This window comes from Taudactylus pleione, unplaced genomic scaffold (genome assembly GCF_031769625.1).
Source record: "Taudactylus pleione unplaced genomic scaffold, aTauple2 ptg000093l, whole genome shotgun sequence".
NCBI classification, from domain to species: Eukaryota; Metazoa; Chordata; class Amphibia; order Anura; family Myobatrachidae; genus Taudactylus; species Taudactylus pleione.
In genome coordinates this window covers 24210524-24229823 of record NW_028284495.1, presented here as the reverse complement: position 1 = coordinate 24229823, position 19300 = coordinate 24210524, and the positions used below count along the sequence as shown (strand labels likewise).

The window sequence follows — 19300 nt, the reverse complement described above, 5'->3', positions numbered from 1 at the left end:
GAAGCCCCCTGAGAGGGATCCAATCAAATCCCTCTGAGCTCTCCCCGTGGGGTTCGTGTTATTTTCATGTGCAGAATGACCCCAGAGGGGCTTCTGGGTCATAAACCCAGAAGTCCCTCTATCGCAAAGGACAGCTCTAACCGGGAGAGCTGTCCTTTGCTATTTTCTAGGTATATACCAGCGGTATTTTCACTTTTATGTACTAGATAATTGGCGGTATGTATGGTCGTGATGCTTAATACATCCCGCCTTCTTTGTTTCTAAATATACCTCTGATAGTGTTTAACAAAAGTTATGGATGAAAACCATTGAGTGCCACATATTTATGTAAAGGAAACCCTTTTATGGCTGCCTGTGGTTACTGCCCCATGTGTTTGAGTGATCTTTAAATGGCCATTGACTCCGTCATTGTTAAGCAAATTCATTCTCTAGCTGTATTAACCTTAGCTTCCCAAAATGGTTCTCGGAACGTAACGGATGTGAGACCTGCTGTCTGGTGGGAGATTTTGGGGTCTATTCATGAAGCAGTGAAGTGTCCTGTTTAGCTGAAAACGGGACACTTCTCTGCTCCGTGTGATTCATGGAGTAGTGTACCATTGGAGAAGTGTATTACTTCTCCAGCGGTGCATCTGCTCCTGTATGTATTACATCACCATACTATTGTATTGGTGAGTGTGATTCGCAATGGAACGGAAATGCTAGCACCGCATTCACCATCTCAGGATGGCGTTAGTAGTGCTATTAAGGGAAAAGAGCAGCGATATGCATATCCTGGGTCGCCTCCATCCAGAATACCCTGCTGCAGCTGCGCCTTCTCCCCCACCCCCCTGTTCCTTCTCTTGCCGCTGCTGTTTTAAAGTGACCTGGCATTGCGCCCCCCCCCCCCCCGTGTCCTTCCCCTGCCGCTGCTATTGTAAGGTGTCTCCCTGCTTTTTACGTCATTTGCAGCGACTTCACTCAAATTATTTATCAAAATCTGGAAACACATATAAAATAGTCCAGCATCAGCTACCAGCAGCATGGATAGATCCCAGCACATAGAATCTGCACAGCCAACACCTTCATCATCAAATTCCTCATTAGGGATCACAGGCATCCCTGCATCTAATTTGCAAGTGATCCTCTCTTATCCATGATGCCCAAGAAGAATCCTTGCATGCTTGGGCTGCTGCTGCTGAGGAGAATCTGCATCACAGAAGGGGACCAAGAACATAACTAGTTGTTTCACACAACAATTATCATTGAAACAGTCATTTGCAAGGGGAACCAAGTATAACAGCCGCCATCCTGTTGCCCAGAGGATCACTATAGCCATGACAGCTATGTTATCATTAGATCTGTGTCCAATATCCACAATTAATGCATCTGGCTTTAGCCGACTACTTGAGGTCATGTGTCCACACTGCCAAATTCTGTCTCAATTCTATTTTACCAGAATAGCAATTCCTCACATGTACCGGGACATTAAACAAAAAGTTCTTTGCCTACAAAATGCCATTGTACTGACTATCCACTTAACTACAGATATGAGGACAAGCGGCACTGGTCAAACTAAAGATTACATGACTGTGACAGCCCATTGCGTGGATGTATCGCCTTTAGCAGCAGTATCTAACATACAACACCAGCTCATTCACAGGCAGGCTACTCTCTCTATCACTGGCTTCACTAAGAGCCATACTAGTGTCAATCTGTTGGAAAAACTCAGAAATGGCAAAATGGTTTACCCCGCTAAGACTTTACTCAGGATTTGTAATTTCTTAGAAAGCAAGTAACATTGTACTAGCATTACAACTGGGTGTTGCTTTGCTGGGACACAAGGGTTTTGCAAAATCTTGCAATTGGATCGCTACATTTTGGGAACCATGCTTGAGTCTAGTCCTATGTAATGTCTTTCTTTGCAACTGACACAGACCTTAAGAGATGCAAGGAGCTCCTTGCGAGCAATTTGTCAGCTCAAGTGACGCATGACACGACTGCTCCTGCTTCTGTTTCTCCTGCAAATGCAGCTGCCTGGAAAAACTGATCTTTTCCAAGAGACCCACTGGTGATGATGGTGAGTAAACTCAGGGCACACCAGAGTGCAACATTGACATCTAGTCGGGCTTAAAGTAATTGCCCACATATATTGACACCTCTACCGTGACTCAATCTGATACAGTAAGCATCAATAGAATGGAGGATTACTTTAATGATGAATTAGCATCTCACATAGTCCCTTTGAATACTGGGAGGAAAAAAGGCAACTTGGAGCCCCTTGTACAAACTAGCTATGGTGTGCTTAAGCTGCCCACTCTCCAGGGTGTACTCGGATACATACTACTTTAGGAACAAAAACAGGTTCAAATTATATGATTTTTAGCTGTTTTTATCCATTTTTTAAGAAATCCAAAACATGTGAGGGTGGTTTAACTTAACTTAAACACTATGATCTAAACCAGAACACAGGGGGTCTGCCCATATCTCTACAAATGATATATTCCCATGTTTCTTAGGGATACTGGGCCCATATCAGAGCTTTATGTAAATTCAATATTTCCGTAAATTTTCATTGTTTGATTTGTGCAAGAGTCGCACTGCGCATGTGCAGATCTGGTCCTGCGATGCCAGTCACAGTGCCTCATAAGCTGAAGCATGGTTGACATGCTGCTGGTGTTTGGGGATGGCAACAGGTGGCATTACAGAAAAGTTTTCTGGGAGTGCCAAAGCCAGTGGCTGCATTCAGCTTCACTGGCCCTGGCAGCGTAATTTTGCCAGGCATCTTGAGTTGATCCAATGCTGCGTCCTTGGACACAACAGAGCCGTGGCTGTCTTTTTACTTAAGATGCCTCCTGCAGCTTTTGCATATCTTAGCACTGTTGCTGTGTACAAAGAAGCAGCGTCTGTCCCTATTCCGTTCAGGCCCACTGCTAGCAATATTTTTGTAACCAGTGTTTCTGGGACAAAGCCTCTATTGAGACTGCAAACCGCATTGTGGAAGGAAAAGCTAGTAGTGTTTCCCTACCTTTCAGGAAGCATTCTTGGGAAAAACCTAGAGGCATCTTCGGGCCTTTATTAAACTGGTGTAGTAAAGGATTCCTAGGCTTTGATCTCTGGTATACCAATATTGGCTCCCTGAGCCCGGTCTATGAGTACTCTATGAAATGCTGTCTTCAAGGTTACTGTGGGACAGTGGCGGATCAATGGGGGAGGCGATTTAGCTATTGCTCCCCCCCAGCACAGTCCGTACTTGTTCATCTCTCTCGTCTCTCCTCCACATCATGCATTGAGCAGGCTGTGTGCTCTCCCCTTATCCTCATTCAGCCTGTGCTGTGGTTGGAGCTGCGCTCCCCATCTAGGGGTGTGTTAGTGACAGGCTGTCACCAAGGAGCTGGAGAGGAAGAGAGATCCACGTGTAGCATACACAGTCAGTGAAAGATATGTATTTTTATTATGCACACAGTAGGGGATGTTTGTTTTAGTGTATACAGAGATGAGGATGTACATATATGACACACAGAGCAGAGGCGGGGATGTCCATATTACACTCAGGCCAAGTGCCGTACGTATATTACACACAATATGTATATCTATCTATTATACACGGATGTATCGGCCTTTCAAACAGCGCATGTTTAAGGGTTTGGTCTCTCCGGCTGTTCAGGCAGGTTGGATCCTGTAATATCTTATAAGATGAAAAGCCATAGGTTACTTACCTACCACTCGCACATTTCAGCAAACTCACAGACACACACTATAGTACAGATACTACCAAACAAAAATGTGTCATTACGCGATTGACAAATATAGTTTATAAAGTTGTTTCATTTAAAAGAAGATCGAGTGAGCAATGCAATTCCCGGAGGATTCTAGGAATTGTAGTTATAAGGCCACTCTGCAGTCGGTGCTGACTAAACTAACACTCTCAGAAAGCAGAGGTGCCCAATTAGCTAAGCCCATCAGCCAATCAGGGAAGAATTGAAGAGATGATGAAAGGAGCTTGTGTCCGCATGTGCGCAGAGACCTGGAGCAGGTTGTGGAAATTGTACTGTACTGTGAATGGGAGAAAAACTTTGAAGAGCTGCAGTGTGGATCATTATATTAGCTGTGATGTGGATAATTACATTCTATTCCCACCACTGAAAGCTGTGCATGGTGCTAAGACAGGATCTAGTCTAGTGCATAACCCCTGTAGCCAGTGGGGATCAGACAGTGACTACTGGGGAAAAGGAGGGTCACTCTTACCCCTCCTGTGGGTACTGGCAGTGTTAGACAACATGTAGACCTCCAGTTGGTAACTGTGTGCATGAAGTGTCCGCTCTGGGTCCAGATGTGTATGTCACTTAGGGGGGTATTCAATATGGGAGCGAAAGTCCGTGCTGGACTTTTCGCTCCACTTCGCAGGTTTTCCGGGGATAAAGTATCGGGCGCCTGCCCGCTTTATCCCCGTATTCAATTACAAATCAACGAAAACTTAAGCCGGCGGAAAGGTAAGTATCACAAAAAAAACTGAATTTTTGGGAAATATACCAGGGACCCCCCTAAAGATGTCTAGACATGGGGGATCACTATGGGTGAAGAATAGCACTTAGGAATAGTTATTTTTACAAAAAAAATATCAAATTTGGGGTACATGAAAATGGCATTTTTTTAAGCCCCTAAAATTATTTTTAAAAATTCTGCAAAAATGCACCTGCCGCTACTCCCGCAATGAAGAAAACACCTGCCGCATACTTGGGAACCCCTCTGAATTTAATTTGACTACTGTATTTTAGAAGTGTGTTCCCTATTTTTTTATTTATTTTTTTTAAACCCAAAAATTCAAGTAAATTTTTTGGGGTGTCCCGATTTTTTATTTTTATTTTTTGACAGTTTATTTTTAAATGACATTCCCAGGGGTGCAGGTTATTTTTTGCAAAGCCTGCACCCCTAAACCCCAATTCAGCACTTTTTTTCGCCATGTAAAACATGGTGAAAACTTATCCCAGTTTTTTCTTTCAAAGAGTTTTCGCCGGTGAATACGGGGATAACTCAAACATGCGAAAATGATTCCGACTTTTCGCAGCCTAATTGAATACGGCCCTTAGTCTGATGTTCCCAACTGGTGTCACTGATAAGTCTATTTTGGCAATATCTTTACACTGATTTTCTGCACTTGAAGAATATGGAGTTTTCTATAATTGGTTTATATTTTTTTTAAATTGAGAAGTTGCACAAAGGAATGTAACAAATACAGTATGTCAAACTGACAAATACAGTAAGCCTGTATATACTTTGCCATGTATTAGCATTTGGAGATTGCAGTCTATAGAATGCCAGGCTAATGATTGGGCAGTATTTTGTTTTTTTATATTCATTACTCATATTGAGATTGTTAGGAGTGTGAATTGTATGGGCTTGGGACTTGTTAACATGAAAACTAAAGTCCTTTTAGATGTGTTTTAGTGATGCATTTTTAATAAGTGTTCCAAATACCTTGTATACCATGGGTTTGTCAATGACAGGCTGTCACCAGGGAGCCGGGGAGGGAGAGATCACAGCCGACTCCCCGCACCCTGCTGCTGCTGCAGGACTGACCGGAGACTGTCACAATGGCGCTGTCTGTGTGCTACTGACACTGTGCAGGGAGACTTTACAGCCTCCGTCCTACCCCACTGCTTCTGCCCCCACACAGAGCGGGGGGGTGGTGGCTCCTGCTGTCTTCGGACAGAGGGAGGGGGGGTGATAGGGCGGGGAGCAGAGAGATGGTTGCTGGTGCTAACATTGTGCATTTCACAAATCGTGAATACATAAACATATCTGTAATAATCAATGTGGCCACACATATAAACCCTGTGAAGGGGAGTAGTTGGGACCAGAAAGGGGAGGTGCCGGTACAGGAAAGAGGAGGAGTCAGAATGAATCATTAAATCCCCCCCTAAAAGAACAGTCTAGATCCACCCCTGCTGTGGGAGGAAAGACGTATGGATGCAGGACATTTGTCCATGGGATGGACCATGCATTCGTTTTCCACGCTCTCTCTGTCCCTATTTCAGATACAAATGTATGGGTTTTGGCAGTCGATGGAGACGTTAATCTATAATTGTGAGAGAATGTTTGTTCTATCCAATGCATGTTACAGTGATACCACACTCAGGGACACCAGTAGGGATAGATGCATTTGTGATCCAAAAGCAAACCGCAAAACATGCAGGCCTGAAAAAGTAAATTTATCTTCCTCTATTCAGTTGGATGCATCTCACTGCTCACATGTGCGCCAGTATTACGGCAGTAGCAACAAGTGCGCATACTTGTGCAACTGTAGCATTTGTTGATATCTAGTACACAATGAATACTCCAGGCTCTCTGCTTTCTACCATATAAACAGGAGAGGGCCTACAGTATCCACTTAAGGGGTGATTCAGCAGAGGACGCAAGTACTATTATGGTAATACAGCAGGAGCCGTCACGCATTACTTCGGATAATCTGTGATACCATCGGCCAGCTGAGTGGCCAATGGGTCGCGCAAGCTGGCTGCTGCAGATGCAACAAAAAGGCCAGGAAATATCCATCTGCAGAGAAAGAGCCTGGCCTCTTCCCAACACTGCCTCCCCCTCAACAGTGGCAACACTACTCTATTTGTGAAATGGAGGCCGTCGTGACCCTTCCCCCACCCACAAATGGCAGCAGTCTGTCAGCCACTGACAGTCTACTGCCGACTTGCGTGCAGTATCCATTCAGTACATGCGCAGCACGAGTCCTGCGCATGCCTGGGTTCCCGACTATCTGCGTTCTCTGCTGAATCACCCCCTTGGATACTACAGATGAGCTGGTCAGTTGCTGTCTGCAATTTTACCAACTAATGCTACTAGAGATTGGTCAGTTGCTGGGGGTAATAGAGCCTGATACCAATATAACTAGGCAACAAAAAAACAAATACTTTAGTCTTGGTGGCTATAGCCTAGTGAGTGTAATTTAAACAACATGGTTGTGTCTGTCTGTTAAGCCTACTCTTTCATTCTTAAGGACATAAGACTCCCAATCTAGAGGCAGAGGGCCAGCTGAGGTGTCCGGGACAGGTTCTTTCTTAGTCAGGTATAGATCATGAGAGTGGCAGGCACATCATGTTTTTCCCACAATTTACTCTCAAAAGGGAATATGGAGTTTATTATGGTCTTTATATCAAATGATGAAAGCTCTAAAGGAGCATATCCATTACACGACCTGAAAAACTGAACGTCTAGCATTCAGTCCTTCAGGCCGCCGGGTGCGGTGCCCGCACTGAATGGCGTTCACTAAACGCCTTTCAGTGCAGGATCCCGACCTTCTATCTGGGAACATGTGGAATCATCAGGTTGACCAGCGTGTTCCATACATAGTCAGGGTTGGCAAGGACCCAGCGTGCACTCGCATCGCTGTTCCTTGCCGGCTATCCATTAGACGACTTTCTGAACAATGCGACCAAAACCTCCTGGTTTTGGTCGGATCGTTGAAAAAGTCGTGTAATGGATAGGCCCCTTAAGATGTGGGTTAATTACTGTCAGAGACCTTCCTTACAGGAATTCTTTTGTGTGTATATATAATCTCTAGGGATATGGGAGAGAACATCAGTCGTACTAGCTGAATCTGGGTCCTCCATTGTCCCTGCTGAAGACTATGTGATCAGACATATGCTCCTTAGGTTCTCTTGTCTGATCACGTAAGCGCTCCATGCCAGTGGTGGGTATGAGGTCCGTTTTCTGGGAGGCTTGTATTGCCTAGCAGCAGTTTGCAAGTCTCCTGTAGAGCAAAATTAAAAACAAAAATTATTGCTTTTATGGGCCATGCTGCATTATTTTCCTTTGCACCTTTTTGTTGTTGGTATTACTCTACTTTTAGCTACAAAGTTAACAGTGCCATTCATTCCCATCTTTTTCTGGGTCTAAATCTTGTGACTGTTGCTTTGGGTTACTGAAATCTCAGAAACATTTGTTAAAGCGGTGTAATTTATCCAATTAAAGGCCATTTGTCAGTAAATATAAGTTTTTTGGCTTTGTGAACCATGTGCCCACTGACTGTCACTGTTTTAGTTTTTCCTCACTATACAATTTTTTGTAAGAAACAATGTACAGTATATATGGTAAATAAAACAAGTGCAATAGGGCAGATTAATAACATAGGACCTCATTCAGAGTCGGTCGAAGCGGCCGCACGGTAGTACACCACCGATGTTCGCTATACTGCACATGCGTAAAGTTCGCAATGCGCGTGCGCAAACTAGCCGCTGCGATCAGAAATTTCTCTCTCTTTCAACACAGCCAGGTCGGTAGTTTGAGTGACAGATTGAGGCGTTTGTGGGTGGTAACAGGGGAAGGTGCTTGAAAACGGTGGAGATCCGAACGCAGGCGTGCCTAATTATGCGAACTGCGTTTTATGGGAGTGCATACGGTTTATGGGAGTGCATAATTAACAAAGTAGCGTCATGACACATGTGATATGGGAGGTTTTTACACTGACATGATCGTAGAGCTTAAGAGAGGGTATGGTCAACCTTAAGCTCTACGACCAGTTCCGATGGTTCCCGATGGTCTCGATTAATCCTTATATGCCCGGAGATGATGTGCAATGCGTACGAGAAGGGGGCGTATTTTTTTAAAATTCCGGCCGCTTCCTCCCCTTGGTCGGCCAGCTACCGATCCCAACTTAGGGACGCAACTTGCGAGGGAATCATTTGAATATCTGCCCCTTTTCCCGTACGACCATGCGGCCGCTTCGACCGACTCTGAATGAGGTCCATAGTACCTGGAGATTGTTGCTGTAATGAAGGTCTGGTATTTATACAAACTCCATCCCACTGGTGTGACATACGAGAGGGGTGCGTGGATCCCTCTAAAATATATATGTGCCTATTGGTGTGGTGCCACAACTACAACTTTTGAAACCATTTCTTATCATAGCAAACATCGGGCCGTTTTTGTCGTGGGTAGTGTTTTTTGTTTTTATAGCATTTATTTAATGTTGCATGATCATGTGTTTTGAGTACAGTTTGTGTGGAGGATCTAAGGCAGGGGTATTCAACATGCAGTCCTCAAGCTGCTGTGGAACTATGTACTGTACCACTGTACCCTAATAGCAAAACTGTGGCAGCTGGAGGTCCACATGCGGAATACCCCTGATCTAAAGCTGCATACACATACAACGATTTAGTAAATGAACGATTTTAGTCAACGATTTTTGTTCATTTTTTCAAGGGAAAAATGAACGAAAATTGTTTACTAAAATCGTTCATTTACTAAATGTAATGAACGATTTTTGTGAACTACAAACGACTTTTGCATACTCCCTTACTGAAAATCGTTGAGTTGGTCAGTCTGACTGAACTACAAACGTGAACGCGCTTGAACGATAATCGTTCATCGTTTTAACTCAGAAAGTGAACGATTTTTCACCGATTAAATGATATCGTTATCGATAATCGTTCAAAAAATCGTTGTGTGTGTATGTACCTTTAGGGATGCTTGTGAACCAGAACCCTTATACTTTCCTGGTATGGTGATTTCTTTACTCTACAATGAACAGTATTATCGGAGGTTGACACTGACTTGGACATCAAATTCCCTGGATTTTACCGTAACTATCCTGCAGCAATATGATCCTCCCGAATAAGGCAGGCCAGCAGCAATCACTTTGTATTACAAACACACTATACATATGCGCGTTACGTTTACCTTTTATATAAATGATCATTTAAGATGATGATTAGTTCAGCTATACAGGGTCTTCTGTAAAGGTTTTTTTTTCTTTTTTAAAGAATAATGCATACATCTCCTCGCGATCTCTGGCAAATAGTTATCTTACATTTGTATAAGCTAGCATTTCCCTCAAAATAAAACTTTTGTTCTGCAGGAAACAATAAGAAACTCTAAAACTGAACTGCTGACAAGAATGAGACCACATTTGTACTAGAGATTCTGAAATTCCAGCAATGTTGTGTCCCTATATACAGTGCATGCAATAACCACAAGGGGGAGCAGTTGATATGTAAACAGGCTGCAGTTAGCAGTAAATTAGGGAGCTCCATCCCATTATTGCACACGTGCAGTAGACATAAACAGGGGAGGGGAAGAGAGGAAGCATGTCATCTGTGATCCCGCCCTGACCCAGCAATAACAAGCAGTGCCTTGCTGCTGCTACTGCTCTGTGAGAGCTGCTCTGTGGCGTGCTCTCCTCTGTTATGCTGCTATGAAGCAGCCCTGCAGCCTTTGCTGATTTTTATAAAACACTTACTATGGCCACTGCCACTAGCAGTAAAAGCAGTATCAATGGGATGATAGCAGGCTCCATGCAGTCTCCAAGTTCATATAGCATGGATCACATTAGGAGGCAGCAGCACATGGATCTTCGCAGGAGACAGGCTGCCCTTTCCTTCCTCACCAACATTTCACTGGATGGGCGACCACTGCAAGCTAATGGGGTAGCAAGAGAAGGCACAGCATGTGCAGTTCTCAAGACTCGGCAGAATTCCCAGCTTGCAGACAGGGAAGCAATGCATAATTCACCACTTAATACAATAATAGCTGCAACCCCTCTACACCCACTCCATACACAGCACAGCAAGACAGGATTGACCTCTTCATCAGGACCATTACCCTGTTCTGTAAGTCTGAGACAAGAGCTGATGGAGCAGGTGATGCAGGTAAAGAAACAACAGCTAAGTGAGGAAGAGGAGGAGGATGCATTTACAGGCAGTGTTCAGGTGCCAGGGAGCGGGGTCCCTGTCCAGCCTACTTGTGCAGGTAGCAGAGGTCGTTTGAACTCTATCACCTCTGCCATCCTACCTGCAGCTTTTTGTAGGACTTCAGCTTCCCCAATCTTCAGCTGCAGTGACCAAATACAGGGTGGAAGCAGCAGTGCCTTTGAAATCCAGAGGTCACGGTAAGGAGCAAGTTCCAACTACTCTGAGATACATGGAGTAATTATATATAACCTGTTGTATTGCAGAAAAGTTTTGGTGGATCGAAAAACAACATCTTGGTAAATGATGTTTGTGTGCCTGTTATGTTGGAGAAAAACATGTGGCGTTGGTCCACGATCAGTCATTCTGATAAATATCTGTACTAGAGTTTTATGGAAAAAGTAGACACAACATTCCCATTATCCAAAATCGCCTATAGTCTGCACAATATTGTAGATGGCCAGTACTGTGCAGTTTAAAAATAAGCACAAGCAAGTGTTACATCCTTAGATGTGTGACAACTCTGTATCCTCAACAGGTATCCTGCCACTGAAATGGGGAGGTTTGATTACGATTGTCCAGGATGATGGGAGTTATACCTTAATAAGGTGTTTCCTGTTATACTGTACCTGCAATAAGGCAGATAAAGATGGTAAAATGTCTTTGTAATACAGTACATACAATATGAAGACGAGCCACAGCTTTTTAGGTCCGAGTCACAGGTAATTTTCAAATGACTGAAATCGCCAATTACTATCTGTTGATGAAATACAGACCCCTGTTACGGTGCGGCAGAATATACTGGTTATAGTAGTAAAATAACTGGATAATCACAGGTTGGTGGAATAGATTGTGCTGCCTGTATTTACTACAGATAGAAGATTATGGTCATAAAACCTGCAGAAACAACTGTAGTATCGACCAAAATGATGTTGCATGTTAAAGTGCACCTGATGCATATATTATGTTTATTTTCTTTGGCCGCAAATGGAATATACTTAGTGGGACTGATGCTTGAGTAATATGGTAGATGGCGTGGCATATTTTGCACAGTACAGTAGCCATGCACACATGCAGATGTGGGCGATTCTGTTACTTACAGCTGCTTTTGTCTGGATATGTGTGGCGGGGGCAGTCTAATATCGGCCAAGTACAATAAGGCCATGTTCACGTAATTGTGAACAGAAGCAGACCGGAGAGCAGTATCATTAGGTGGTCGGGGATAGGTACAAATAGATAATGATGACGTTGACTTTCTTCTGCACCATATAAATGCTTTGCTGTCACTAATACCCCTTTCAAACATACTGAGACTCCCGGGATCTCCTGTATGTCTGAAAGGGACCTACCCGGGAACACGTTCCTGGGTAGCCGACCCTCCAATTAACCAGGGAATTTCCCGGAACATTACCCTGCTCATAACTGAATGGTGCTACCTGGGAATTTACTCCCGGGCTGCACCAAGCAGCTTTTACATTGAGCGGGCGGTGCAGAGCGTCCTATAGGACGCTCAGCGTTGCCGCTCACCACCCCCCGTGCCAGAGGCTGTGTCACTGTAGATCGAGTCAGCAACCTTGGCTGGGTCCTCGGGCACAGAGGACCGCAGCCGGACGCCGGGGACACCCGCCGGTGCTGGAGACCGCCAACGGGTCCCTGCCACAGCGGGCCCCCCCCGCACTCCCGCTGGACCACCAGGGCAAATAGGGAATAACACAAATAATTTATTAATAAAATAAAATAGAAATGTCTGGAGTGTGATTGGCCGGCTGCCTGCTGCATTTTGATGACATAATCAGCGGCAGCCGGAGAGGGGATAGGCTAGGAGGGGCAGAGGAGAGGCAGGTAATCTGAAAAACCCGCCTTATGTCTGAAAGGGGTCCACCTGGGAATGTCTGAAAGGGGTATAACTGGTGCTTATTGTGTTGCGCATATATAGATTTTGTGTGAGCCTGAATAAGCCAAATACAGCTTCTATTAGGTTTTTATAGTTTCATTGTTGCCGAATAATGAATACAATTAGTGGATAAAAACATGGGCGCAAGTGATACCTAGGTCTGTACTTGGGCTGGGCATAAACCAGGTGCACATGCTATTGCTGCACATGGGTGAAAATGTGCAACTGGTGTGCGCCACGGTTTCATTTGTGAATCCCTACACTATTCCTGCTGTGTGTTGTGTTGCCATCATTTCAGGTGCATGCCTGCTGTTTCTGCTCTGCGAGCATGCAACTGAACTGAAGTGTATTCCATGTATGGTTATTTTTACATGTCCCATATGGCAGCCCTAATCTTACACCCAGTATATACACAAACTTCATACCTTTACAACTTATTTAACCAAAGATGATAAACTGCACTATAATGATCATTGTTTCAGCTCACCGCACCGTGTTCTATTTGCATATGATATAGATGTCCTCTCAAACATCATTGCGGCAGTTTTATCAAATAGCCCCTCTTGGCGCTCCAGGTCCCGTGCTACTCTACTAGTGCTGGAGGGTTTTTTTTTGCCGAAAATGCTTCTTAGTTGCAAAGCTATGTGACTGGGGCGCAACAGGAGACTGATCGACGCCTGTATATCTGTGTGCAGCTGAGTCTCTGAATCTATATAAGAAGTGCCACAATGCCATGTGGTGTATTGAGACTAGTTGTATGAGGACAGATCTGTAGGTGCATTTTAAGCTTAGCCAGTGTAAACCCTCTAACATGACCCCTTCCATCAGGTACAAAATGCTCTGCTCCTGGATTTCCCTTAATGTATGATTGCAGCTATCTGTGTTGAAAAACCTTTCTCCTCGAATAACTAGTTCAACACAGAAGACGGCAATCATAGGGTAGGTGAGAAGTCAAGAAGCAGAGCATTTTGTATCTGATGGAAGGGGTCATGTTGGAGGGTCTGCCATTGTTAAAGACATAGGGGGAGATGTATTATAACGGCATGTTAAGTGCCACTTTATCGCTTCCTTCTTCGCCTCTTTACTGAGGTGAAGCAGGAAGCAGTAATGATGAGATGTATGAACATCTCAGCGGCCAGTGCGGGGGAGTATTAACTCCCCCTCCAGCGATCCCTGCCTGAGTACACAGCGCATCAGCCTAGTGCTGATGCGCTGTGTCTCTGTCCCGGCCGGCTCCACTGAGCATGAGCGGGATCTTGCAAGTATCGCGAGATCCCGCGTGCAGCCCCCGCAGCAGGGACAGCGCTGTCCCTGCTGTGGGGATAGGGCATCCCCAGGCTGTAGCTGTCGATGGCGACAGCTGCAGGGGGCAGAATGGTCAGGCGAACCGACCATTCATACTTTGCCCAGGCTATCGGCACCGCTATCTTGTAGATGGCAGCGCCGATAATGACGGGCACATAGTGCCCCTGTAATTTACCGCCAAACCCCCAATCATACATCGGGGAGAAGCGGCATCAGCACACATAACGTGCGCTGATACCGCTTTGATGCTTCATACATCTCCCCCATGGTGAGCTTCATTAAAAAGCAGAATAACGGTCTATACCACTAGTTCTCAATTCCAGGCCTCAAGTACCCCCAACAGGTCATATTTTGTGGATTTCTTTAATCATGCACAGATGAGTTAATCTGTTTTGCTGAGTTAGTATATGTCCTACCTGCTTCAAAGGACAGAGGCCCTGATTCAGAGCCGCTCGCTGCCGCTGCTCGCACACTGGGATTGTGGGCGTTTTTTTTTTTTTTATCTCCAGCCGCTCGTAAAGCTGTGGGAAACCGAGTGGACTTCCTGCTCTAATAGAGCAGGAAGTCCACTACTGACATCAGTAGTGATGTCAGTAAGACCTCCCTACGAACGCCTGCATTTGTCCAGCCAACCCCCTACCCGCCCACAAAACGGGGCGAGCTGTCACTCACCATCGACAGCCACCCCGTCTTGTTGTGAGCCCCGTAGCGACTGAACTTCAGTCGCTACGGCGGGGCACGTGCACGCTGGACGCGGAGCATGCGCAGTGCCTAAATATCGGGCCACTTGCGAGCAGCTCTGAATCAGAGATCCTCAAAACATGACCTATTGGGGGGTTTTCGGGGTAGGAGTTGAGAACTACTGGTCTGTGCAATAATTGATAAACATGTACCATATTCACATTTACAGCGGGTAAAATAAGTATTGAACACCTCAACAAAAAGCATGTTGAAGCTCGTTTACAGTTTACTGCACAACATTTGGACAAGCCTTTGAAATACTGGGAGAATATAATCTGGTCAGATGAGACCAAAATTTAACTCTTTGGATGTCATAATACACACCATGTTTGGAGGGGAAATGGCACTTCACATCTCCCCAAAAACACTATGCTGACAGTGAAGTTTGGGGTTGGGAACATCATGGTGTGGGGCTCTTTTTCAGCATACGGTACTGGCATACTTCATATGTTTGAAGGAAGGATGAATTGAAAAATTTACCGAGACATCTACCAGGATGCTGAAGATGAAATGAGGGTGGACATTTCAGCAAGACAATGATCCCAAACACACAGCCAAGGACTGTTTCAGTTGGTTTCAGAGAAAGAAAATAAAGCTGCTAGAATGGCCCAGCCAATCACCTGACTTGAATCCAATTGATAATCTATGGAAAGAACTAAAGATCAGAGGGCCTGATTCAGAGCCGCTCGTAAGCGGCTGCTCGTTCGCTCCGAGCGATGTTCGCACATCTGCGCATGCGTATAGGTTCGTAATGCGCATGTGCCAACCAGTCAGTGCGGTCGGAAATCGTGTGTTCGCAAAATAGCGAGTGCCTGCTAATTTGAGTGACAGAAGGAGGCGTATGTGGGTGGTAACAGGGTAAGGTGCTTGAAAATGGGGAGTGGAGATCCGAACGCAGGCGTGCCAAACGGTCAAAACGGGCGTTTTAAGGGTGTGCATAATTAACAAAGCAGCGTCATCGACCACGTCACTTGGTCGTTTCTTAGCCTGAACTGTTCGCATGATTGCGGTAGGAAAATTCAACCACAAGCACTGCGAGCAGACGCCTTTCGATGTACTCGATTAATCTAATAAATAGCGGAGATGATGTAGGATGCGAGCGGCCAGGGGGCGTCTTTACAAAATAGCGAGCGCATGCTTCGTTCGCTCGCTCAGACATAGAGGCGTCAACAGACCGCAAAGAGCGAGCGCTCAATTTAAATAGCTGGCCCCTTAATCTGAACGAGCGAGCGCAAATAGCGTCCGGCTCTGAATCAGGCCCAGAGTTCATAGAAGAGGCCAACGGAACCTTCAAGATTTGAAGATGTGGAAGAATGGGCCAAAATCACACCTGAGCAATACATGCGACTAGTTTCTCCATGCAGGAGGCATCTTGAAGCTGTCATTACCAACAAAGGCTTTTGTACATAGTATTAAATACATTTCAGTAAGCATGTTCAATACTTTTTCCCTGTGTCATTTCACATTATTACACATAACTTAATTTATGGACATCTATGGTTTGATTGCCTTGCATGTGTGGATTGCATGGGTTGTTCCTCACATTTGGTGAAAATTTCTTTACAATAGCCCCATTACAAATATAAACGGTTGATGTGTTCAATACATATTTTACCCGCTGTATGTGTTCCAATAGCGTGTTTGTTTTTTGGTTTTTTTTTTAACGTTGGGCTGTACACAATTCTATGAATGAATGACGAAACCTGTTACAGGACAATAGAACATGCTGCTTTATGAAATCATGAATGCAGAGTTAAGATACAGTGGGCGGGATGTACTAAGCATTGTATCCGCGATGCAGTACATGCTGCCCATTATCAGGTACATGCCGGCGATAATATTGCTGGTATGTACCTAGAAAATCGCAAAGGACCGCTCTCCCGATAAGAGCTGACTTTGTGAGAGAGGCACACCCAGATTTATGACCCAGAAATCTCTCTGGCGTCCTTCTGCGCATTTAAAGAAGGACGCCCGTTCCCCAGGGGGAACTGGAGGGATCCGATTTGGATCCCTCTCAGGGGGCGTCCCAAAAAGAAGCACACAGGCTTCTATTGGGTATTACCTACCAGGACGGAACTTGGTACATATGAGAAATGCGTTAAAACCGCCGAAAATTGCATTTTCTGAGAGGTTACCGCATTTCTGCCATTATTACATACCGCCCAGTATCAGCAGGGCTGAATTAACAGGGGGGTTAAAGTGGGCCAGAACGGGAGACAGAACCAGTTCCGCCTCAGCCCGGCGCCGTAGAGAGGCTCCATTTGCCTCCATTTTGTTACCAGCGGGCGCCCAGCTCCCTCCCCGCAGTGGCAGCCGGGGGCTGGAGCTCACTCCTGAGCTCCGGCTCCCGCAGTGTGCAGTGGGAGAGACGTCATGACGTCTCTCCCATAGTTCTGAGGAGCAGCCTGGCAAATGGACGCAGGAGCGGGGCTTAAGGTAAGTATTGTTTTGTTTTTTCTTTCTTTGTGTAAGTGGCTTCACTATAAGGGGGCACTACTACAGGGAGCATTACTACTGGGGCCTTACTACAGGGGTCATTGCATAAGGGGCACTGCATAAGGGGCACCACTCCTGGGGGCAATGCATAAAGGGCACCGCTACTGTGGGCTCTGCATAAGGGGCACTGCCACTACTGGGGGCTCTGCATGAGGGGCACCACTACTGGGGGTTCTGCATGAGGGGCACCACTACTGGGGGCTATGCATAATGGGCACTACCACTATTGGGGCACCGCATAAGGGGCACCACTAACTGGGGGCATTGCATAAGGGGCACTACTGGTGTGGGTATTGTATAAGAGGCACTACTGTGGGCATTATGTGTATTAGGGGCACTACTACTGTGGGCATTGTATATAAGGGGCACTACTGTGGGCATTATGTGCATAAGGGGCACTACTGTGGGCATTATGTGTATTAGGGGCACTACTGTGGGCATTATGTGTATAAGGGGCACTACTGTGGGCATTGTGTATAAGGGGCACTATTGTGGGCATTATGTGTATTAGGGGCACTACTACTGTGGGCATTGTATATAAGGGGCACTACTACTGTGGGCATTGTGCATAAGGGGCACTACTATGGGCATTGTGTAAAAAGGGCAGTACTGTGTGTCATAACAAGAATAAGGGACACTAGTATGTGGTGTAATGTGAATCAGGGGCAGTATGTGGGGTGTAATGTGGATAAGATTGCGCAACTGGTGAGTAATATTTCATGTGGGTGCCTATGTGTGTGTGTTGTTGTTGTTTTTCCTGTGGGTGTTTGTGTGTTGTTGTGTTTTTCGTGTGTGTTCCTGTGTTGTTGTTTTATTCATGTGGAGCCCATGGGCCCATTTCACAATGAGACATAACCCCTTTAGCACTCGCTAAAGGGGTTATGTCCTCCTTTCAGTATTTACAAACAGAGCTAAGCTTAGCTTATCGCTGTTTGTCAATGTACAGCTTACGAGCGATACAGTCCCCAATGCGCATACCCCCATTTCGTCCATATTTAATAGGGGCCCCACATGTTTGTTGCCCAGGGGCCCCCACAGACCTTAATCCGGCCCTGAGTATGAGAGCACGGAAGTGTGAACAACCGCAGTTGTAATTAATTTGTTCATGTAATACAGTATAAAAATAAAAGTACCTGTACAGTATGTTAGGGAGCCGGCGAGTACTTTGGTCACCTTGTAGACTTTGTAGCACAATTGCTTTAACTTGTTGCTTCCAAAGTCCTGTTCTTACTGATTGTGATTATTAGATCAGCACATCTAGCTGTAAGGAAAAGGGTCTGCTGGCAGAGAAGGGCATGAGTAGACTGTGTTATGGGTGTTCTTCTTGGCATAAATTGTGGACAGTACAGAACTGCCCACAGTTGTCTATACCTTCTCATCTTGTCTATAGAGATAATTATGAAGGAGACTGCTCAAACAAGGAGTAGAACAATTTTATTGCAGAAGTCTCTGTTGATACGAAGTAAAGTAAGCAAACCACATAAGATATCTCTTATCTAGTATCTCATACCTAGGAGAAACACTGACACAATAACGTACATAAAAATGAAGAAAGTTGTATTAGCTAGAAAGAATCCAACCTAGCGTAAGTGATCTTTTATATGTGCTTTAATCCTTTATCAAAGGCTCCAAAATAAATAGTGAAAGCAGAGAAAGAACATGATGATTATATTGTTTATACAGTGTTTCATCATCTCGAACAATGCAGCAATTTAGTTATTAGAACTGGATGAGAGCGATCTGTGCAGGACTGTAATGTTACTTAATTCAGATACAGAAAGTTCTTCTCCATAGCACACGGCAACAGAATTTTAGACAGGAAGCAATGCCGCACAATGCTGTTTTCTCCACCACTTTTAAATGTTCCAACATAACTTGAAGGAACGTACATATTACCTATTCATTTTGTTTTATTTATATTTGTTTTTATTTTGTGTCTTGTTCCATATTCTTCATTTACAGTGCTGGCATATGGGCCAGTTTGCAAATTAGTTGTGTCCAGGTCAGGTTCCTTCACATTTAATATCATGGGAACATTGGGGGTGATTCAATTCAACGGGAAGTGAATAGCGCCGGGACGGAGCCCCCAGAGCTATCCAATTCAGAGTGCTGTTTAGTCTGACTAATGATTTCTACTTGCACCCTTCTGAGCGTGTTAGGAGAAATCCGACTAAAGTGCCTGCCGCGATGC

The 19300-nt window shown here is 45.0% G+C and overlaps 1 protein-coding gene across 3 annotated transcripts in view; it reads left to right on the top strand.

Moving 5' to 3' along the window:
* The window catches only part of CABLES1 (Cdk5 and Abl enzyme substrate 1), a 159264-nt gene that overhangs the window by 59983 nt on the left and 79981 nt on the right, over window positions 1-19300 (top strand). Inside the window, exon 1 of one of the 3 annotated variants that reach the window (XM_088469612.1) lies at window positions 10128-10873. The exons of the other annotated variants lie outside the window; for them this stretch is intronic. Coding sequence (XP_088325738.1) covers window positions 10227-10873 — 647 coding nt within the window. The 5' untranslated portion in view covers window positions 10128-10226. Of the gene's footprint in view, window positions 1-10127; window positions 10874-19300 lie in introns of those variants that run through there. 3 annotated transcript variants of the gene reach the window in all.